Raw genomic sequence first — 23,819 nt, 5'->3', positions numbered from 1 at the left:
ACGCAGAGTAAGAAATAGAGTATAAGTAGAACTTTTGAAACTCTTTATATTTTTCTGCATTCATGTTGTTCTTCTCTTTTCTTACCAGAGGCAGTATTGAATTTTGTTATTCATTCCTTTTTTTTTCCTTTACAGCTTTATACATAAGTTTTTATCTCTAAGTAATGTATTTAGTTTTTCCCATTGACCTTTTTATAAATAAAATCCTGCATGTATTATTACGAGCTTTGGGTTTTTTTTTTTTTTTTTAAGATTTTATTTATTTATTTGACACAAAGAGAGAGAAAAAGCAGGGAGAGTGGAAGAGGGAGAAGCAGGCACCCTGCTAAGCAGGGATACTGATTTGGGTCTTGATACCAGGGCCCCAAGATCATGACCTGAGCTAAAGGTAATTGCTTAACCAACTGAGCCACTTAGGCGCCCCATGAGCTTTGGTTTTAAGATTTATTCATGTTAATACATTTAATTTTAAGTTACTCATTTACACTATTGAATTTATTCAGCCTATTTATTGTTTAAATAGCACAGATTAATTATATATTTCACTGTTAGTATTGCTGATCTTTTTCATTTTTTGCTATCACAGACAATATTGCCATGAATATTTTTGTATTTGTCTTCTGGTGTTATACATACTCAAACTTTTCTCCAGGGTAACCTTGAGTTAAAATGCTGAATCTTGGCTTCACTAGGTTATATTTCCTCTAATTTACATTGCCACAATTGTCTATAAAAATTCCTTGTGCTTTGTATCCCTGTCAAATCTTAACATTGTCAGATTTCCTTTTGTGTTTGCCTCTCTGAAGAGGTGTTAAATGGGATCACATTGTACTCTTAATGTTCGTTTTCCTTCTTATTGTAAAATTTGTATGTTTATTTGCCAGTAATACTGCTTTACTGTAAAGGCATGTTTAAGAGTTTTGCTCATTTTTCTGTTACACTGTCTTATTGTGTTTGTATATGCTAGATGCCAGTCGTTAGCCAATTATATATAGCAGATAACCTTTTAGATTGTGACTGGTCTCTTCATTGTTGTAATTTGTTTTTTTTTGTTTTTGTTTTTGTTTTTTGCTTTCTACAAAACATCTTTATCATAAGTGTTTGGTTTCTTTTCACACTATCTTACGAGATTTTTGTCAATTTACTTTTATTTAAAAGGGAATTTCTTTCCATTCTTCCTTCCGAAATCTAAACCTTATTGTAAAACTGACAAGACAGAGGAGCTGATCTGATTGAGATGGTGGATCTGGAATACTACATGCGTTTCTTTTGAGGCATTTAGGACATTGGGTTTATGAGGAATCCATACTGAGAACCTTTCCTTAGGTTAAAGTAGAATATTACAACAAAAATTTAAGAAGACACATTGTTTCATTATACATAAAGTTATCCCTTCCTCCCACAAACACAAGCTTAGCTGGTTGTTCAGCTCTTTGCATTTCAACCACAAGTAGCATAGTTAAGAACAGGAAACACACAGCAGAGCCTTCTTCTTTTTTTTTTTTTTTGGTTGTTATTTATATATTTATTTATTTACTTATTTATTTTAAATTAACATGTATTATTTGTTTCAAGGGTATAGGTCTGTGATTCATTAGTCTTCTACACTTCACAGCACTCCCCGTAGCACATACCCTCCCCACTGTCCATCACCCAGCCACCCTATCCCTCCCATCCCCTTCTCCTCCAGCAACCTCAGTTTGTTTCCTGAGACTAAGAGTCTCTTATGGTTCTGAACAGGTGAGATAGCTTTAAATTTTATTGCAAGCCCTTGGCTTTGTAAAAGCATTTAGTTTAGATTTTGTGGAGTTTTAAATTGTATTGAGTTCAAACAGTTTTACTTATCTTGATCATTCAGCTGTCTTCTAATTAAGAACAGCAAATTAAGGGAGGTTGAGGTACATAGGGTTCACTGAGTATATAGGAGAAAGCACTTAATTTTTCATTTAGCAACTTTTAGTAACTACTTTGGGCCACATTCTTTGCTAGGCCTCTGGAACTGTGAAGAGACCTGAAGACAAGGCGGAGAGAACATGGTCTGTTTTGGCAATTACACTAGCTTGAATGGCTGGAGTACAGAATAAGGGGGAAGAAGAGAAGTGACTAGAGGCAGGGGGACTGGTTAGCCTGTAGCAGTGTTCCTAAAATGTGCTTCAGAAAGTATTTGATAACCTGAGTTTGGGTTTTTTGTTTGGGAATTACTGGGCTAAATGGGTTAACAGGTTTTTTTCCCTGCTGAACTTAACCCACCCTATATTGTAGTAAGCTTTATTACCAATGTCTTAAGAGGAGAACGTAGAGGGCAGCATTTGCTGATGATTTTGAAGGATATTCCACTGTGCATTATAAGAATGAACACTTATTTAGCCCTGTGCCTGCCTTTTTGTTGGAAGCTTGGTCATCCTGTATCCTGCACGGTTATGGCAGGTATCTTATGTTGTGGAACAGATATACCAAGATGAGTCGTGGCGATTATATCAAGGCAGAATTAATGACTGTAGAAATTTTGTGTGTGTTTATTGGGTGTTGGATGGGGCGTGTCAGGCACATGGGAATGATAAATAAGAAGGTTGATTGGCACAATGAGGGGCAGAATGAAGAGATAATTTGATGTAAGTGTCCGTAGGTATATGAAATTTGTACACATGAGTTTAATTGAAAGATCAGATTTTCTTGCCAATGCTCTCTGCATAGCATAGCCTCTGCAGGCTTTCAGGCTGTTCTTTTGTGGCCAAAGGTTGGATTACTTGGAGAAATGTGTACCTGTCTAGTTTTAATACCACAGCTCTTCCTATCACCTGCTCTAGCTTTTTCTAAGCTCAGAGTACCTTTTAAAAGGTTTTTAAATTAAACCCAGGTGTACGTATTAAATACCTGTTTTTCACAGATGAATTAAAGTACACTAAATGGAAAAATCTGCCAGTGTTTAATAGAAATTAACCTCAGGTCAGATTTCTGATCTAGTTTTGTTTTAAAACTATTCCTCTTAATAACTGTATAATTACATTTAATAATACCAAGCTATCTACATTTACCTAACTCTTTATTTTGAGGGCATGAACATAGCAGATATCCTGCAAACAGGAATATAAGTTATTAAATTAGCATAGTAAAATGACTGGGTAATTCTTTTTGGTTCATATTAATGTCAATTTATTTTCTCTTTGAACAGATGATGAACAAGGTATTTGGAGGTACTGTGCACAAAAAAAGTGTTAGAGAAGATGGTGTCTTCAGTATTAGTGTGGACAACACATGCTCATTGTTCAGGTATTATAAATATTTTTAGATGTATAAGAACAGTTAGTAGAGTGACTGACTTAAAGTTGGGATTGTTATTCTTAAGAATTAGAGAGGCTTTAACCCACTGAGCCACCGAGGTGCCCCTTAAATTTCATTTTTAATATTTTTTTTAAAAGATTTTATTTATCCATTTGACAGGCAGAGATCATAAGTAGGCAGACAGGCAGGCAGAGAGAGTGGGGGAAGCAGGCTCCCCACCGAGCAGAGAGCCTAATGTCGGGCTCGATCCCAGGACCTCAGGATCATGACCTGAGCTGGAGACAGAGGCTTTAACCCACTGAGCCACCCAGGCGTCCCATAATTTTTGTTTTTTAAAAGATTTCAAGTAATTTTGTACCTAAGGTGGGCTCAGGCTTAGAACCCTGAGATCAAGAGTTGCATGTTCTACTGGCAGACCCATCCAGGCACCCCTTAAATTTCTTTTTTACTTTAAAGTTACATTTCCCTCTAACTGCATTAAATGCAGGTGATGTCAGTTAGTGAGCCAGTTACCCCTTTCTTTGTGTGTGTTAATCCAAGAAATTTACTTTTATCTATTTATAATTGAAGTATAGTTGACACAATGTTAGCATTAGTTTCAAGTGTACAACATAGTGATTCCTAAAGTCTGTCTATTATACAGTCACTTATTGTTATCATTTCTTTTAATTGGGCTAATTATTTTTAGTTACAGGTATGTTTTGTTTATTAACATACTTGTGCCTAAATTAATTCTTAATGAATAGTTTCCTCCAAGTTGGACAGATAAGAAATTTTAAAAGCCAAGTTATAAACTTAATATCTGAAATGGAGATATCCCAGTTTATACACAAAACTGGCTGTGACTGGCTTCTCTTTAATTTTGAGGTAGAGCAAAAATAAGTATATCTGTTCAAAGATTCTTGTTTTTCAAGATTAATAAAGATGAATAAAAAAGCCATAGTGGCTCAAAATAATCTTATGAACTGAAGCTACTCATTACCAAAATGAACTTGAAATCCAGTGCTTCTTCCATTTCATAATGGAAAGGTTCTGCTTACATTTTTCTGTATCTAAAGTGACTAGTCTTGAGAACCATTTTAGGAATCATGCTGGTATGATACTGTAGAAGCTTTATATCTAAAGATCTGGTTAAAATTTAAAATTTTTCTGTCTGTCTTCCTAGTTGTAAAATTCTGGAACTTATTCACAACCTGCATTAATCCTAAGCAACAACGATGACAACACTAGTAAACATGAAACATCCATTTGGCTTTAATGTAGTTTATTTTCTTGCTTTATTTTTAACTTTTTTTTTTTACTTCTCAATATTTAATATTCAGTCCTCTGTCAGATTTTCTCATAATGTAAGAAATATCTTTTTATAGTTGATTTGTTTGAATCAGGATCGAGAGAAAGTCCACATGTTGCATTTGATAAATGTTACTTTTATCATCTTTAAACCATGCCTTTAACTCGTTTGGCATGAGAAGTAGAGGTCCACATTGCTACTGGGTTGTCTTTGTTTCTAGGCCTTTTCAGTGAGTAAAGTTATATATTCTCACAGAGAAAACAAAATCCGTGTATACTCTTAATTCCATTTAAAATGAAAGTTTATGGGTTTTTATCTTTTTTTTTTTTTTTTTTTTTTTTTTTTTAAAGATTTTATTTATTTATTTGACAGACAGAGATCACAAGCAGGTAGAGAGGCGGGCAGAGAGAGAAAGAGGAGGAAGCAGGCTCCCTGCTGAGCAGAGAGCCCGATGCGGGACTCCATCCCAGGACCCTGAGATCATGACCTGAGCCGAAGGCAGAGGCTTAACCCTCTGAGCCACCCAGGCGCCCTATGGGTTTTTATCTTATAACTTTGATTTTTGTATCTCCTTACTCTAAGGCTGAAAAAAATCTCAATTCCTAATTATTTAATATTTGTTTTAACCTATAACATGCATATATTTATCCTATATATAGGTGTAAAATAACAATATCAGTGTGTTGGTACTCTCACTTTCTGATATAAAACTACCAAATGTTTAGATCTCTGAAATGCCTTCTGTTCTTAAGATAAATCCTAGTAGAGATAAAATGTTGAAATTATTATTTTGTAGCTTCTTGAAATAATTTTTTATGCATGTGGTTATACCACCAACTTTTAAATATATATTTTTTCAGTTTTCAGTTTTTATAGATTGCCTTTTTTGAGATTTAGTACTCCTATTGGCTTTATTTATAATTCATAGAATAAATTTAAATTCTAGCAGTGTTGCACTCCTACATTTTTTCTATTTTTTTTGATTTACACATATGGTGAGTTAGTATTTTAAGGGAAAAGAACAAATTTTAGTTATAAGATGAATAAATTCTGGGGATCTAATAATCAGGCATGGTGACTACAGTTAACAGCACTCTCTTGTATACTTAAAAGTTGCTGAGAGTAGGTCTTAAATGTTCTTTCTATAAACATAAAAAAATAGTAACTATGTGATGTGTAAGGTATGTGTTAACTAACTTTATTGTGGTAATAATTTCATTATCTATAGCAAATTATCGTATTGTACATCTTTAACTTACATGTGGTACATATCAATTATATTTCAATAAAGTTGGAAAAAATAAAGCTTAAGATCCCATTGACCATGTTTTTAAGATATTTCTGTGTTGTGTTTTATTTTTTGTATGTTTAGGGGTCTTCAGAAGGAAGAAATTGTTTTGCTTACCCATGGAGATAGTGTAGACAAAGTGGCTGATGGATTCAAGATTGTGGCACGTTCTGGGAACATTGTGGCAGGTGAAAATTTTAACACTTTTGCAGATTTCATTTTAAAAAACTTACCTGAAGAGTCTAAGAATGTTTCTCTTTGAGGTACTGTTTCCTACTTTTTTACTTCTAAAAGTCATTGTTCATGTCATAGGATCAAATATTAATTTATGAAGAGAATTTAATATTAGATTATTTAGAAGTCACTGGTTTGCTCCGAAATACTTTAAAAAATGTTCATTCTAATAAAAGTTCTCCGGATGTAAAACACCAATTTTATGGCCCAGGAAAAACTGGAGAATTGTCTATTTTTCTAGTGTGCTTTATTCATAATTGGGTTTTTAAATGCCTTTCTTAGGTATACATAGGCATATATCTTAGACATCTGTGAAACACCAGACTAAGCACTCAGGATGTTTCTCTGATGCAGGGTTGGCAAACTGTGAGCAGTGGTTCAAATCTAGCTTATAGACTGTTCTGTTATTAAAGGGTTATGATAAAAGACAGGAACTGTATGCATGTGTCCCACAGAGCCTAAAATTTGTACGATTTAGTCCTTTGTAGAAATTTTGCCAGTCTGTACTTAATTTTTTTTATTTTTATTTTTTTAAAAGATTTTATTTATTTATTAAACAGAGATCACAAGTAGGCAGAGAGGCAGGCAGAGAGAGAGAGGAGGAAGCAGGCTCCCCACCAAGGACAGAGCCCGATGCGGGGCTCGATCCCAGGATGCTGGGATCATGACTTGAGCCGAAGGCAGAGGCTTTAACCCTCTGAGCCACCCAGGCGCCCTGCCAATCTGTACTTTAAAGCCATTTTTATTTTCTTCTTTTTTGAGGAAGAAGAATTGATTTTCTGGCAGTTTGTGATTTTTTGACTTGCTTATTTGTATAGTTGTTATGTAAATAATAACCAATAATCCTGGGAGTCAGTAAAAAAAATGGATTTATCAATAAAGTTCTTTTTGTTTGAAACACCACACCTAAACAGTAAATCGAAATGTTTTTATTTAAGATTAACAGTGGTAGAGGGCTTACGTATTTGTATTCATTCAGCCAGTATTTGTGTGTCTACTTTGTGCCAGTAACATTTTCAAGTGCCAAGGGTAAAGAAGTGAACAAAATGGACAGAAATCTCTGTTCAGCATTCTAGTTGGGAGAGTGATGGGACAGCTAATACACAAATACAGAATATGTCATGTGTCAGATAGCATTTAAGTGCATTGAAAAGAAATACAGGAAGAGAAGAGTGTTGCAGACAGAGTATGTATGATAAAGGTTGTTACTGTCTTATATAGGATATTCAGGGAAGGTATTTCTATATAATGATACTGAACATGAAGGAAGTAAGTGCTGACCCTTCTAGGTATTTGGGGGAAGAAGAAATAGCAGTACAAAGCTCCTGGGATGGGACCGTGTTTGAGGAACAGCAGGGAAGTCTACACGGTTGGAGGAGCGTAGTATAAGATGTTAGAGAGGTTATCACGGGGGCCGGGACACAGGCCATTTGAGGCCACTATAAAATTGTTGGCTTTACTCATCATCTGATTTAAGGATTACCTTAGCCATAGTAAGGAGAAAAGAGAAAGGGTCAAATGTAGAAGTAGGGAGATCAGCTAGGAATCTCCTGCAGCAATCAGGAGAGGAGACAGTAGTGTAAGGAATAGTGTGGTAGAGGTGGAAGTGGTCAAGAGTGATTGTTTTTTCATATAGATCTTGTACATATTTTGTCAGATTTATGCCTTAATATTTCATTTATTTGAAATTGTTTTTAATTTCAAATCCCACTTGTTCTTTGCTGGTATGTAGGAAAGTTGTGAACTTTTGTGTATTAGCCTTACATCCTACAACCCTACTGTAATCACATACTAGTTGCTGGAGTTTTTCTGTTGATTTTTTTCTTCCCTTCAGATTTTCTATACAGATGATTATGTCATCTGTGAACAAAGACAGCTTTATTTCTTCTTTCTCAGCCTGCATACCTTTTATTTCCTTTTCTTATTGCGTCAGTTAGGACTTTAATTTGGTGTTGAAAAGCAGTGGGGTGAGGGAACATCCTTGCCTTGTTCCTGATTTTAGTGGGAAAATTTTCAGTTTCTGTTTGGTATGATTTTAGCTGTAGGATTTTAGAAGATACTCTTTATCCCGTTAAGGAAGTTCCCCTATAGTCCTAGTTTACAGGGAGTTTTTATCGTGAATGGGTGTTGGAATTTTTTTCAGATGCCTTTCTGCATCTATTGAATCAGATCACGTAACTTTTAAAATTGTTAGAGGCTTATTGAAATTATCTATTTCTTATGTGAGTTTTGGTAGTTTGTGTCTTTTCAAAGAATTGGTCCATTTCATCTGTGTTATAAAATTTGTGGACATGGAGTTATTCATAGTATTCCTTTATTATTTTAATGTTCATGGGACCTGTAGTGATGTTTCCTCTTTCATTTCTGACATTCGCAATTTGTGTCCTCTCCCTCTTTTTTAGTTAACCTGGCTAGAGGCTTGTCCATTTTATTGATCTTTTCAAAGAACCAGCTTGTGCTGCTGGTGGTTGTGGTTGCTGTTGATTTCCTGTTTTCAGTTTCATTGATTTCTGTTTAATTTTTATTATTTCTTTTGGTTACCTTAGATTTAATTTGCCCCTCTTCTCTCATTTCTTAAGGTGGAAGTTTAGGCTATTGTGTTTGAATCTCTTTTTTCCTAATATATGTATTTAGTGCTGAAAATTTCCCTCTAAGTACTGTTTTTTGTTGGTCTTTTGGTGTTCTGAGAGCAATTTTCAGAGTGTGGGGAGGGTTGGGGTGGGTTTCCTCACCAACAAGCAGTTCTTACACACCAGTATGGTATTTGAGAAGTCACTTCAGCTCATCTCAGTTTTGACATTCTGTACCCAAAGGTAGCATTAGATTACACGGGTTGAGGGCTACATTCCACAAGATCATCCCCCCTTCCCTACCCACACACTTTACAGACACTAGTTGCGAGCCCAGGCTATCACCTGTGCTTCTGACTGAGCAGCTGTTGATTGAAGTTCTAGTGACCCCGTACTTGGATTTCAGACACCAGTCAGAGGCCCAAGTTACTTATATTCTTACTGACTGGCTGTAAATCAGAGGTTTGCATGACCTCTTTCTCGGTTCAATTAACTTTCTAGAGTGGCTCACAGAACTCAGAGAAACATTTATCACTAGATCCCTGGTTTATCATAGAAGGATACAACTCAGGAACAGCCAGATGGAAGAGAATGGAGAAAGACGTGGAGCTTCCATCCCCTCTCCAGGTGCACCATTCTCCCCAAACTCCACGTGTTCACTAACCTGGAAGCTCTCCAAACATCATCCTTTTGTGTTTTTATGAAGGCTTTATTACATAGGCATGATTGATAAAATCATTGCTTCCTGGTAATTGATTCATCCTCCAGCCCCTCTCCCCTTCATGGAGGCCAGGAGGTTGAGACTGAAAGTTCCAAGCCTCTAATCACATGGTTATCTCCCCTGGCAACCAGCCCCTATTCCTAAGTGCTTTCCAAAAGTCACCTTACTAATATGAGAGATACTGTTACACTCTCATCTCTTAGAAATTCAAAGGTTTTGGGATCTGTGAGCCAGGAACTTTGAGTGATTTCTTTATGGTAGACTAAAGTTTCTGACCCTTATAATTTTCCTTCTCTCTAAAGAAATTCTTTTGTCATTTCTTGAAAGTCCAGTGTGCTGACTGCAAACAGCTTCAATATTTGCTTGTCTGAGAAAGTCTTTATTTTTCTTCACTTTTGAAGGATAATTTCTCAGGGTACAGAATCCTAGGTTGCTAGTTTTATTTTTCCCCCCTCTCTCAACCTTTTAAAAGCTTTTTAGCTTTATTAAGGTTAATTGACAACATTGTAAGGTATTAAGTATATAGTGTGGTGATTTGATACAGGTACACATAAGGAAAGGATTCCCTCATGGAATTAATTGACACATCCATCTCCTCACATATTTGCCTTTTTTTGTGTGTGATAACATTTAAGTTCTGTTTTCTTAGCAAATTTAGATTACCTGATACAGTGTTATCAATTACAGTCACCATATTATTAATTAGGTCCTCAGACTTCATTCTACTCATCTTATAACTGAAAGTTTGTACCCTTTTACACCTCTCCCTATATATAAGATTCCACATATAAGCAGTACCATACAATATTTGGCTAATTTGGCTAATTTCACTTAGCCTAATACTTTCCAGGTTCTTCTGTGTTGTTTCAAAGGACAGAGTTTCCTTCTTTTTAAAAGCTGAATAATACTCCATTTTGTGTATGTATGTTATATGTGTGTTTATAGATACAAATTTTCTTTATCCATTCATCCATTGATATACACTTAGCTTGTTTCCATGTCCTGTCTGTTGTGAGTAATGCTGCAGTGAACATACAGACATCTATTTGAGATAACGGGTTCATATCCTTTGGGTGTATACATAGAAGTAGAATTGCTGGATCACATGGTAATTCTAGTTTTAATTTTTTGTGGGACCTCCATACTCTTTTCTTTGTGACTATACCAGTTTATATATATATCCCACCAGCAGTTTACAAGGAGTTCATTTCTCTGCCTCTTTGCCAGCATCGATCATCTTTTTTTTTTTTTTTTTTAGTAGACATCGTAACAGGTGGGAGAGGACATCATTGTAGATTTAATTTACATTTCCTGATGCCTAGTGATATTGAGCATTTTTACCTAGTGTTGGCCATTTGTAGGTCTTCCAAGTTTTGGTAGATCTATTCAAGTCTTTTGCGCATTTTTAAATTGGGCCATGGGTGGTGGTGGTTTTTTTTTTTTTTAAATTTTTATGAGTTCCTTATTTATTTTGTATATTGACCTTTTAGTGGCTTGCAAAAATTTTTTTTTCCATCCCATAGATTGCCTTTTCATTTTGTTGATGGTTTCCTTTCCTATACAGAAGCTTTTTAGTTTGATACAGTCCCACTTATTTTTGCTTCTGTTGCCTTTGCTTTTGGTGTCAAATCCAAAAATCATTGCTAAGACATGCTAAGTCAAGGAGCTTTTCCCCTGTGATTTCTTCTAGGAGTTTTGTGAGTTCAGGTTTTGTGTTTAAGTCTTTAATCATTTAAGTTGATTTTTGTATATGGTATAAGGTAGGGATCCAGTTTCATTCTTTAGTATGTGGCTGTCTGGTTTGCACCATTGTTGAAGAATTACCCTTTCTTCATTATGTATACTTGGCTTCTTGGTTGTAAATTGCTCATACATACAAGGGTTTATTTCTGGGCTCTTGATTCTGTTTCTTTGGCTTCTGTGTCTGTATTTATGCCGATATTGTACTGTTTTGATTACTATTTTGTAATGTTTGAAATCAGGACATGTGATGCCTCTTGCTTTTTTTTCTCAAGATCGCTTTGGCTCTTTGAGGTCTTTTGTGGTTTGATATAAGTTTTAGGATTCCTTATTTTCTATTTCTATGAAAAAGGCATTGGAATTTTGATAGAGATTGAATTGAATCTGTATATAGCTTTGGGTAGAATGGACATTTTAGCAGTTTTTTCTAATCTATGAACATAGAATATTACTTCATTTATTTGTACGTTCAGTTTCTTTCATCACTGTCTTAGAGTTTTGAGTATCTTTCACCTACTTGGTTAAGTTTGTTCCTAAATATTCTATTGTTTTGGTGCTATTGAAAATGGGAAGGTTTTCTTAATTTCTCTGGTAGTTTAACTTAGAGAAACACAATTGACTTTGGTATGTTGATTTTCTATTCCACAACCTTACTGAAATTGTTTATTTGTTGTAACACTTCTTTTGGTGAAGTCAAGGTTTATTTGAGATGTTTTGTTCTTGGTGTAGTTATTAATTGCCATAAGCTTCCTTCCTAGAATTGTTTTTGCTGCATCCCATAAGTTTTGGGTGTTATGTTTCCATTTTTATTTGCCTTTTTTTTCCTCTTTTGATTTATCCTTTCACCCATTCCTTTGTCAGGAGCGTGTTTTTTAATCTCTGTGAGTTTGTGAATTTTCTAGTTTTGTTCTTGTAATTTCTAGTTTTTTACCATTGTGGTTGGAAAAGATGTTGGATAGGATTTTAATCTTCCCCCGTTTTTTTTTTTTTTAAAGATTTTATTTATTTATTTGAGGGAGAGAGAAAGAGAGAGCATGAGAGCAGGGAGGGTCAAAGGGAGAAATATTCTGACTCCCCTCTGAGTGGGGAGCCCAGTGAGGGAATTGATCCCGGGACTCCAGGATCATGACTTGAGCTGAAGGCAGTTGCTTAACCAACTGAGCCACCCAGGTGCCTGGATTTTAGTCTTAGATGAGATTGGATTCTCTATCTTTTGAAAGGAGAGACAAAGAAATTGCTTTTGGATTGCATTTGGAGTGGGGACAGAAGGGTATAATTGAGTTTTAGCTCCCAGGTTTTTTGTACAACCATCCAGAAAGTTTAAATTTCTGTTTACCTGAAGGGAAAGAATGCAGTCACGAAAGTTTGTAGATTAAATTCAAGATGCCTTATTACACAATGAAAAAAAGGCATGCGTAAGCAGTTGTATATAGGAGTCTAGACTGTAGAGTAGAAAATTGGGCTGGAGGTATAAATTTGGGGGTGTACCATCATATGGGTAGAATGTAAAGTTATGAGAGTTGCAGATACTCAATGTATAGAGAAGAGATTTAAGGGCTGAGTGAGCACTGGGCAACTTTCATGAGATGAGTAAGATGAGAAGGAAACAACAAAGATTAAGAAGGAGCAGACAGTGAAATAAATGAACCAAGAAAGGTATCCTAGAACCCAAGTAAAGAAAATGTGAAGGCGTATAGGTGGCTCAGTGGGTTAAAGCCTCTGCCTTCGGCTCAGGTCATGGTCCTAGGGTCCTGGGATCGAGCCCTGCATCGGGCTCTCTACTTACTCGGGAGTCTGCTTCCCCCTCTGCCTCTCTGCCTACTTGTGATCTCTCTCTGTCGGGTAAATAAATAAAATCTTTAAAAAAGAAAAAAGAAAATATGAGATTCCTTTGTATAGTAGAATGAGTATGAATTTGGGAGCTTGCCCGGCCTGGTTTAACTACTTAACCAGTTATAAGTTTCTTGACATCTCAGAGCCATAAACAGGGGTAATGCATATATAGGTAAAACATCTAGTCTATCATTTTTGCTTAGTAAATAATCCATAATTTGTCAGAAACACATTTGTCAAATCCATGAAGTTACTTTTGTGGTTAATAGTATCTAAGAAAGGAATATGTAGAATATTCTGACAGGCCTAATACACGAGGATTTTCTAATACATAAAATTGATAGTTGCATATTGCATATGAAAGCCCTGTGAGACTGAGAGCCAAAATTGATTTATCATTATATTAAATAGACAAAGTAATCATGGTGGAGAAGTGAAAGGACTATGAGGTAATCTCTGTAGAACCTAGTTCACTGTCCTGTATAGTTCACTAATCGGTACCCAAAGACCTTTAAAGAAAAATTGTGGCCATGTAGTTTTATTTTATTTTTTTCCTCCTGTAGCTAAAAATGCACTAAGTTGTATCAGTTTTTACATTTATAGAGGAAGAAATTGTGAGGAATTAATATGGGTACTTAGCTGAGTCTTCCACATGAAAACATTTTTAATTTGTGATTATTTTCTCTATAAAGGTATAGCAAATGAATCTAAAAAATTATATGGAGCACAGTTCCACCCTGAAGTTGGCCTTACAGAAAATGGGAAAGTAATCCTGAAGAATTTCCTGTATGATATAGCGGGGTGCAGTGGGACCTTCACTGTGCAGAACAGAGAACTCGAGTGCATTCGAGAGATCAAAGAAAGAGTAGGCACATCAAAAGTTTTGGTAAGGAATTTACATCTGAAAGTCTACAAATTTATGTCAATAATGTTAGAACTCAGAGCTGGGTTCATCACCATAACCCTTAAATGCTGGTGGGGTGATCGGATGTTTTGTGAGTTGCACTGTTTCAGAGCGCTTTTTCAATTACTGCATCTACTATCGATAAAAATGATGTTTTTAAAGGTACTGATTTAAGCTGATAGTTTTTATTTTATTTTACTTTCTTGTTTATTGTATACAACATGATTTTTCTTTTAATTTCACCTTACAAGGTTTTACTCAGTGGTGGAGTAGACTCAACAGTTTGTACAGCTTTGCTGAATCGTGCTTTGAACCAAGATCAAGTCATTGCTGTGCATATTGATAATGGCTTTATGAGGAAACGAGAAAGCCAATCTGTAGAAGAGGCTCTCAAAAAGCTTGGAATTCACGTCAAAGGTATTGATGATCCCCCAGAAAAGTCTATATGTGAAGACTTACTTAACAAATCATATCTAGCCTATGGTTTGAGTGAGCTCGTTGTCTTAACCAAGTACAGGTTTCAAAGGGTGCCTGGGTGCCCCAGTTAGCTCTTGATTTTGGCTCAGGTCATGATCTCAGGGGTGTGGGAACAAGCCTTGTCTCCTCTTCCACACTCAGTGGGGAGTCTGCTTGGGATTCTCTCTCTCTCACTCTGCCCTCCATCCCTCCACCCCAACCCCTGCCCTTGTGTGCACTCACATAGGCACACACACTCTCTCAGATCTTAAAAACAACAAAAACAACAACAAAAAACACCCAGTGAAGCACAGGTTTTCCAATAAACTTATAATTATTTTTTTACTTTTACATTTTAATTATCTGTTTCAAGACGGGTCCCAGTATAAATTTTAAAACTGAAATCAGTGGAAATTCCAAAAAATCAAATCAATAAAAAAAATCAATAAAATTACATCTATCATTCTGTTCTCTTCTCTGCATTCATTCTTTTTGAGTACTCTTTTCCTATCCATAATATTATTTATGTATGAGAATTTCCAAGTCTTCCTATAACAGTTGTGGATGTATAGATTACTTTACAATCTGAAAGGCTTATACAGAGAAGAGGAGTGAAGAGCTAGTCACTTTTTTTTTCTAGTTTTATTGAGAAATAATTGACATACATCACCATATAAGTTTAAGGGTGCAGCATGATGATTAGCTTTTGCATATATTTTGAAAGGATTATCCCAACAGTGTCAGTTAACATCCATCTTATAAAAAAGAACATTTTCGGGACGCCTGGGTGGCTCAGTTGGTTAAGCCGCTGCCTTCGGCTCAGGTCATGATCCCAGCGTCCTGGGATCGAGTCCCACATCGGGCTCCTTGCTCAGCGGGGAGCCTGCTTCTCCCTCTGCCTCTGCCTGCCATTCTGTCTGCCTGTGCTCGCTCTCTCCCCCCGCCTCTGATAAATAAATAAAATCTTAAAAAAAAAAAAAAAAAGAACATTTTCTTTTTATGATGTGAACTCTTAGGATTCACTCTTAACTTTTCTGTGAATCAACCAGCAGTATTAGCTGTAACTGTTATGTTGTACAATACAGCCTTAGTACTTATTTATCTTGTAACTGGAAGTTTGTACCTTTTAACCACCTTCTTCTAGTTCTCCTCCTCCTCACCCTCCACTTCTAATAAGTCAGATCTCTTTCTGTGAGTTTGATTTTTTAGATTCTATTTATAAGTGAGATCATACAGTATTTGTCTAACTTATTTCATTTGACATAATGCCTTTAAGATCCATGCATTTTATCACAAAGAGTAGGTTTCCTTGTTTTTTAGGGGAAAATAATTTTCCAGTGTGTGTGTGTGTGTGTGTGTGTATCATCTTTATTCATACATGGATGGACACTTAGGTTGTTTCCATATCTTAGATATTGCAAATAATGCCACTAAGAATATGGGAGTGCAGTTATCTTTTTGTGTGTTTTCATTTTCTTTGGATATATCTCCAGAAGTGGAATTGTTGGATCACATGGCAGTTTTATTTGTAATTTTTTGAGGATCCTCCAAAACTCCTTTTTTTTTTTTTTTTAAATTAAAGATAGAGTGAGTGAGTGTGAGCTGGGGTGGAGGGGTTGGTGGGGACACAGAGGGAGTGAGAAAATCTCAGGCAAACTCCAAACTCCACGCTGAGCATGGAGACCAATGCAGGACTCTATCTCATAACACTGAGATCATGACCTAAGCTGAAATCAAGTTGGACACTTAACTGACTGAGCCCCCCCGGAGGCCTCCAGAACTCTTCTGAGTGGCTATATCAGTTGACAATCTTACTAACATTGCACAGGGATTCCCTTTTTTCCACATCCTCGTCTGTGTTTATTATCTCATCATTTTGGTGATGGCCATTCTAACAGGTATGAGGTGTTATCTCATTGCAGTTTTAATTTGCATTTCCCTAATAAGTAGTGATATTGAGCATCTTTTCTATGTGCCTGTTGGTCTTTTGTATATCTTCTTTGGAGATAAGTGTATTCAGGTACTCTCTCCATTTTTTGATTGGGTTATTTGTGTTTTTGCTGTTGAGTTGGATAAGTTCTTTATATATTTTGGATATTAATCCTTTGTCAGATACGTCCTTTGCAATATCCTCCCATTCAGTCGATTGCCTTTTCATTTTGTTGATGGGTTCCTTTGTTGTGCAAAAGCTTTTTATTTTGTTGTTCCCAATAGTTTATTTTTGCTTTCCTTTCCCTTGTCTGAGGAGACATATCTAGTAATATGTTGCTAAGGGGAGGAAACTAACAAAAGCAGGACTTGTGGGGAGGCTCAAGATTTGGAAACATTGGCTTCCCTGTGTGATGTGGTCCTCAGGGTGAGCCTAAAACAGATTGGTTGAAAATCTGAGGGGATTCTTTTCCTTAACAGGGGACTGAATTGCTGCTATCCCTCCCTATTGGAAGACTGTGGATTTATTCTTTAAAGAGGCTACATAAAAGACACTTTGGACTTGGGCATAGCAATACCAGGCATAGTTGAGGATAGGAATAAGATTCTACATTAAAAACAGTAGGAGTAAGCAAAAATCTGTATAATGAATGATTACTCTCTCCCTGCCACTTCCGGTGTTTCCTTATCAGATGCTGATAGGCAGGAGATTGGAGGTGTCTTTTCTGGGGTAATTGATCAGTTTAAGAGAAACTACAAATTCACTGGTGTCCCCCAGTGAAATATAGCCATCTGTATTTCAGTGAAGTTCATCAGTTGTCCAGCCTTACTACCAAGTAGAGATCTTAGTAAGTTTTTAAGTACCTTGCTTTTAAAAAATAAAAGGATAGCCAGTGATTGCTAGTGCAGTTTGGAGAACTTCGATCCCACTGTATGTACCACTACTTTCATTTCCTTTGGGGCTACGGTTCTTCCTTTGGCTTTTGCTTGTTGTTCTTGTGGGGCACTGAATAAGGGAAAGCAATGGCATAATGTATGATATCATGGCCTTAGATTACCAAATGCTACAGGATTCTCAAAAAACCCCACAAAATTAGTGAGTTTCTGTGTCTGGACTCTATTAATCGTGGTTTATTGGTAGTTCTCAAATAGTAGCCAAGGTAAGGGGTGATCAAAACATCCATCTAGGTTTTCTTTCTTTAGCTTAACCCATTATTTATGTTATTTAAAATCTTCTATTAGTTTTAAAATGTGCTTCTCTTCCTCAGTGATAAATGCTGCTCATTCTTTCTACAACGGAACAACAACTCTACCAATATCAGATGAAGATAGAACTCCACGAAAAAGAATTAGCAAAACATTAAATATGACAACAAGTCCTGAAGAGAAAAGAAAAATTATCGGGGATACTTTTGTTAAGGTGCCTTTATAATATCCACAATTTGTACTGTTTTTGATGTGAATTTTAGTATGTGTTTTTTCTTGTCCTTATATCAAATAATCATTTGCTGACCAATTTTGATTTTTTTTTTTTTTTTTTTTTTTATTAAGAACTTCAGTGCATGTTACTGTTACACTGACTGGTTTTAAAAAACACGTATACTTACGTTGTCAGGCTTTTATTTTAACTATTTAAGAATAGATATTTCCGTTGATACTAGACTTTTTAATTCTTTGGGGATTTCAGTGGCTAGTTTTCAGGCTCTTGAATGTTTGCTTATCTTTATGAATCTTTCTAAAGTATATATTCTTGAAAGAGTTTACTTTGGGAGTTGGTATGGATTTTATCTCTTGGTCAGTATTGCAAAAGGATTCTGAGAGATCTTGTTGAAAGTATAAAAAAGACTATGCTTTTTTAAAGATTCACCTCTTAAAAGACTGTTTTACTCCTCTTGGTTATAGATTGCTAATGAAGTAATTGGAGAAATGAACCTGAAACCAGAGGAGGTTTTCCTTGCCCAAGGTACTTTACGGCCTGATTTAATTGAAAGTGCATCCCTTATTGCAAGTGGCAAAGCTGAACTCATCAAAACCCATCACAATGACACAGAGCTTATCAGAAAGTTGAGAGAAGAGGTAAAAGCTTATGAGAACTTTGCCATAAAGTCTTTCTTCCCCACCCCCCTGCCCTGAACCATTTTTAAATGTATAGTTCAGTAATGTTAAGTATATTTGTACTGTTGTGAGACAGATCTCCATAACTTATTCATCTTATAAAACTTGAAACTTTATATCCCTTGAACAACAGGTACTCTCTCTTTTCCTTCTTCCCAACCCCTGGTCACCACCATTCTACTTTCTGTCTCCATGAATATGACTACTTTAGATACCCTATAAAAGTGAAATCATTTGTCTTTTTGTGACTGGCTTATTTCATTTAGCATAGGTCCTCAAGGTTCATCCATGTCGTAACATGTGACAGGATTTTCTTCTTCTTAAGGCTAAATAATATTTTATTATATGTGTATACACATTCTGTTTATCCATTTATCTGTTAGTGGACATTTGGGTTGCTTCTACTTTTTGGCTATTGTGAATTGTGCTGCTGTGGACATGAGTTGACAAATATCTCTTGAAGACCTTGCTTTCTCAGGTTTTGTTTGTTATATACAAGAAGCAGTATTGCTGGATCATATGATAGTTTTTGTTTGTTTTTGTAAGATTTTAAGTAATCTCTCTGCTCATTATGGCGCTTGAGAACTTACAACCCCAAGATTAAGAGTTGTATGCTCTACTGACTGAATCAGCTAGGCACCCCATGGTCGTTCTATTTTTAATTTTTAAAAGGGACTTCTTAATGTTTCCATAGCAGTTCTATCATATTACAATCCACCAGCAATATACTATACCTTAAGAACAACTGTTATTTTCTGTCTTTTTTTTTTTTTTTTTTGGAATTCACATTCATGAAGATGGCTACATCTGTCTTTATTTTAGGCACGTTAGTGAATGGGAAGTGGTATCTCATTGTGATTTTGATTTGCATTTCCTTAATAACTAATGATGTTGAACATCTTTTCATGTGCTTATTGGCCATTTGTATATTTTCTTAGAAATATCTGTTCATATTTTTTGCACATTTTTAATTTATTTATCTTTATTACTGAATTGTGTTCTTTATATACTATAGATCCTTTATCAAATAGGAATAGGTGACTTTTCTCTTAATGGTGTCATTTGGAGAGCTTTAATTTTGAGACTAGTATGATTTCTAATGATTTCTAATTGCCTTGTATTCTAATGAGAACTAGATCAGAGATGGTGGGTAGGACTGCTCTGATTTACTTACATTTGAAAGGTTTATGTTTAAAATGTGTTTCGGAGAGAAGTACAAAGGTCAGTAAAATGTTCATCTAATTCCTTATGAACACGTAGGAGAACATACTTTAAGATATGAAATTAAAAAAAATATCTTTCACCTTAGATTAAAAAATCAACAGGAAAGATCAATAATATGTTATTCTTTATTTACCATGTCTTTTTCATTACCCATTTGATTAATTGGCTTCTCCCTCTATAGGGAAAAGTAATAGAACCTCTGAAAGATTTTCATAAGGATGAAGTAAGAATTTTAGGCAGAGAACTTGGACTTCCGGAAGAGTTAGTTTCCAGGCATCCATTTCCAGGTAAAAAAAGAAAAAGAATTGAATTGCTCGATTTGTCATTAGACTTCCATGTTGAAGAAAAATCAATTCAGACAGTTTTGAAGCAATTACCTCAGGGAATATGTAACTTTAGAAAAAGGAAAGGGTGGGCGGGGAACAAAATTCGTAGTACCTATTGTGTATACTTCATTTTCTTACATAATTATTTTCCATTGTATTTGTATTGTATCAGTGAGTCTGGCCTATAATGTTGCCATCAAATGAGAAAAACAAAAAAGAGAAATTTTAATAACAGAGCCACACAAGTCTTTTTTTTTTTTAAGCTTTTATTTATTTATTTTAGAGTGAGCAGGGGGAGGGGCAGGGGGATAGGGAGAGGAGAATTTTAAGCAAGCTCCACACCCAGTGCGGATCCCAACATGGGGCTTGATATGACAACCCTGAGATCATGACCTGAGCTGAAATCAGTCAGATGCTTAACAAACTGAGCCACCCAGGTGCCCCGCATTGCCATACAATTCTTAGTGTTAGAGCTGCAATTTATATGTTCTTTCTACTATACCATGATGCCTTGCATGGAAGACAAGGTTAAAGACAAGGTGGTTCTCTGAAATCCTAATCTATGGTTGATTTATCTGAATGGAGGAATTACTTCTTTGCATAGGGCTGTATGTAACTTGTTCATGAACAAATAAAAAATACTCAATTAAAATAGTCATTTGCTGCTATCATATAGAAAAATAACCTATTAGAGGTGGTATTTATTTAAAGTTAGGTCTGAGAGTCTTAAATTGTTTTTGTTGTAAGTTCTTGAGCTTGGGTTCGTCTTGTACCTCAGTTTCTGACTCTTTATAATAGTCCTTAAGGTGATGAGTTGAGTGAATGGTCTAATTAAGCATAGTAAAAGTTAACAATTTTTAAGTATTAGTATGTGCTAGACATTCTGCTAAATATTTTACACATACTGTCTTATTTGATCCTCAAAATAAAGCTAGGATGATTCTGCTTTATAGATACGGAAATTTGGGGACAAAGCCCAGTTCGCCAAAAGTTAATGCAGATTAGGTTTGGAACTGGGATTCTAGCCCTGAGAGTCTCATCTCAGAGCTTGTACTCTTAAATACCATATTGGTCCTATAAGCAGTGTTACAAAGGTGATTAGTGCTGTTTGTATGAATAAACTTCAAATCTGGGAATTCAAGATGTTCAGTCTCTAATCTGTGTGTCAGCAAAAGATTGTGTATGAATATAATGGAGGGATCCAAGTGGTCCTTTGGTCATCATTGCACTAAGGTTACTTGACTTTTTTTTTGAAGATTTATTTATTTATTTGACAGACAGAGATCACAAGTAGGCAGAGAGGCAGACAGAGAGAGAGGAGGAAGCAGGCTCCCTGCTGAGCAGAGAGCCCGATGCAGGGCTCGATCCCAGGACCCTGGGATCATGACCCGAGCCGAAAGCAGAGGCTTTAACCCACTGAACCACCCAGGCGCCCCAAGGTTACTTGACTTTTAAAAGTCTTTTTACGTATTGGATTTTTTTTTTTTAATGTAAGATTTCTTTGGTAAACATTTTGGCGCTTTTTTTTTTAAATTTTCATTTTTTAAAAGTATTTATTTGTTATTTGAGAGAGATGCAGTGACAGAGAGCATGAGCGAGGAGAAGGTCAGAGGGAGAAGCAGACTCCCAATGGAGCTGGGAGCCCGATGCAGGACTTGATCCTGGGACTCCAGGATCATGACCTGAGCCGAAGGCAGTTGTCCAACCAACTGAGCCACCCAGGCGTCCCAAAAAAATAGGCATACTACTTACCTTTACTAAGCAGTTTATCCTACAGATAAAGAATGAAACTGAGGAATTAATGGAACATGGCTAAGGTTTTATCTGTAACTAGGTATCTCACAGGATACCTTTATTATAGTAAAGAAGTAGAGTCCACTTTTTTTAAACCCATGCATACCTTACGTTTTCATCCTTTTAAGTATTTGGTAAAATAGAAATAGCAGTTCACATTTTTGGAATTAGACACTCTGTTGTAATTTTTTTCTTAAAATAAAACCACAGTCTTCTAAAATTAGGTTGGTAGTTGAACGTGGGTGATAAATAATAAGGTGATTCATTTACACTGTCCTCTTTAGTTTTCTATATATTTAAAAATTCCTTTAATAAGTTTAAAAAGAAAGAAAATAAGTTTTAAAAAGATGGGTGCATATATTGTGAATTAATATTTATTGGAGAATTTTGTGACACTTAATACATGGACTACCAGAAATAGGACATAGAAATTATTGTTGTAAAAAGAGCTAAAGCATTGTAAGAAATGGTGAGTTGGATGGAAAACTATTTGAAGTAAAACACTTTAAAAAAAAAAAAAAAAAGCAAAGTGGAGGGGCTCAGTTGGTTGGACCTCCCATTTTTGGTTTTAGCTCAGGTCATAGTCTCAGGATGGTAGAATCAGCCCCCCAGTTGGGTTCTGCTCTTGGTAGGGGGTCTGCTTGTGGTCCTCTTTCTCTGCCCCTCCCCCTCTCTCAAACAGATAAATAAATCTTTTTTTTTAATAGTTTTTATTTTAAAGATTTTATTTATTTATTTGACAGAGAGTTCGCAAGTAGGCAGAGAGAGAGAGAGGAGGAAGCAGGCTCCCCGCTGAGCGGAGAGCCCGACGCGGGACTCGATCTCAGGACCCTGAGATCATGACCTGAGCCGAAGGCAGCGGCTTAACCCACTGAGCCACCCTTATAGTTTTTTTTTTTTTTTAAAGATTTTATTTATTTATTTGACAGAGAGATCACAAGTAGGCAGAGAGGCAGGCAGAGAGAGAGAGAGGAGGAAGCAGCAGATAAATAAATCTTAAAAAAAAAAAAACTTACAATGGTTATGTGTCAATTATATCTCAGTAAAACTAGAAATAACTTAAAATGGCCAATGGATTTTAATTTTGAAAGGTTCATATTTGGAAACTGATATTTTTATATTAAATATGTAATTTATTTATATTAAATATCATTGTTATTGTTCTCTTTAGGTCCTGGCCTGGCAATCAGAGTAATATGTGCTGAAGAACCTTATATTTGTAAGGACTTTCCTGAAACCAACAATATTTTGAAAATAGTAGCTGATTTTTCTGCAAGTGTTAAGAAGGTAATAATTTGCATTGAATTTATATATTATAAGAGCTTTAAATGGTCACAGTTCATCAGTATAAGGAATTGAGTAAATAAGGATTCTTGTAGCACTCTAGTATTTACGATGAATTTTATTAGAGTTTCATTTTTTGAAAATTCAGGGTAATTTTACATGTTAAATGAGTATAAAGAAAATATTCTACAGAGACTTGGAAATATAGACTTAATTTTTTTATCCTTATAACAGATAAGCCTTGAATCCCTAAAAATTCTAGATATGAAGGGGAGTTTAAAAGTATTTTAGGGGTCCCTGGTTGGCTCAGTTGGTAGAGCTTGTGACACTTATCTTGGGGTCATGAGTTTGAGCCCCATGTTGGGTGTGGAAATTACTTAAAATCATTAAAAAATGTATTTTATATATATTGCAAGAAAATAAGGGGTAGCATTTTTACTCCAAACCAAGGATGAATGTAAAAGTCTCCTAGTCCTTTAGATTTGGTGCTGAAATTCATCTGTGGTCTGAAAAACTTCAGACTAAGAATCGAAAGTGGACCTTGGTTGGTAGTGCTTCCAGGTATCAGGCTTAGGAATGTAGCAAGATCTGCACATATAGAGTTCCAATAAGTATATATGAACTTAAAAAATTGCAAAATATATATAGAAATAAGGTAAATGAATGAGAGCTAGTGGAAGAAAAAACTGGCAGAACAAGATCCACAAACACTTCAGATACTGGAGTTAATCTAAGGTATGTAGAATTAAGAGAAGCAGTTGATAGTAAGAATGAGATACATGGTAAAAGACTATCAAAATGACTTGGGCAGCTTCAAAAAAAATTAAG

At 35.6% G+C, this 23,819-nt stretch overlaps 1 protein-coding gene across 3 annotated transcripts in view; it reads left to right on the top strand.

Annotated features, from left to right (window-relative positions):
* Nucleotides 1–23,819, top strand: part of GMPS (guanine monophosphate synthase) — a 70,348-nt gene that overhangs the window by 29,802 nt on the left and 16,727 nt on the right. For all 3 annotated transcript variants that reach the window (XM_059163695.1, XM_059163696.1, XM_059163697.1), the window contains exons 4-11: nucleotides 3,173–3,270; nucleotides 5,946–6,049; nucleotides 13,652–13,845; nucleotides 14,115–14,280; nucleotides 17,517–17,668; nucleotides 18,151–18,324; nucleotides 19,769–19,874; nucleotides 22,879–22,994. In XM_059163695.1, the coding sequence (XP_059019678.1) occupies nucleotides 3,173–3,270; nucleotides 5,946–6,049; nucleotides 13,652–13,845; nucleotides 14,115–14,280; nucleotides 17,517–17,668; nucleotides 18,151–18,324; nucleotides 19,769–19,874; nucleotides 22,879–22,994 (1,110 nt within the window). The remainder of the gene's footprint in view (nucleotides 1–3,172; nucleotides 3,271–5,945; nucleotides 6,050–13,651; nucleotides 13,846–14,114; nucleotides 14,281–17,516; nucleotides 17,669–18,150; nucleotides 18,325–19,768; nucleotides 19,875–22,878; nucleotides 22,995–23,819) is intronic.

The sequence above is a fragment of the Mustela lutreola genome, chromosome 2 (assembly GCF_030435805.1).
Source record: "Mustela lutreola isolate mMusLut2 chromosome 2, mMusLut2.pri, whole genome shotgun sequence".
NCBI classification, from domain to species: Eukaryota; Metazoa; Chordata; class Mammalia; order Carnivora; family Mustelidae; genus Mustela; species Mustela lutreola.
This window is presented reverse-complemented; position numbering and strand designations above follow the sequence as displayed.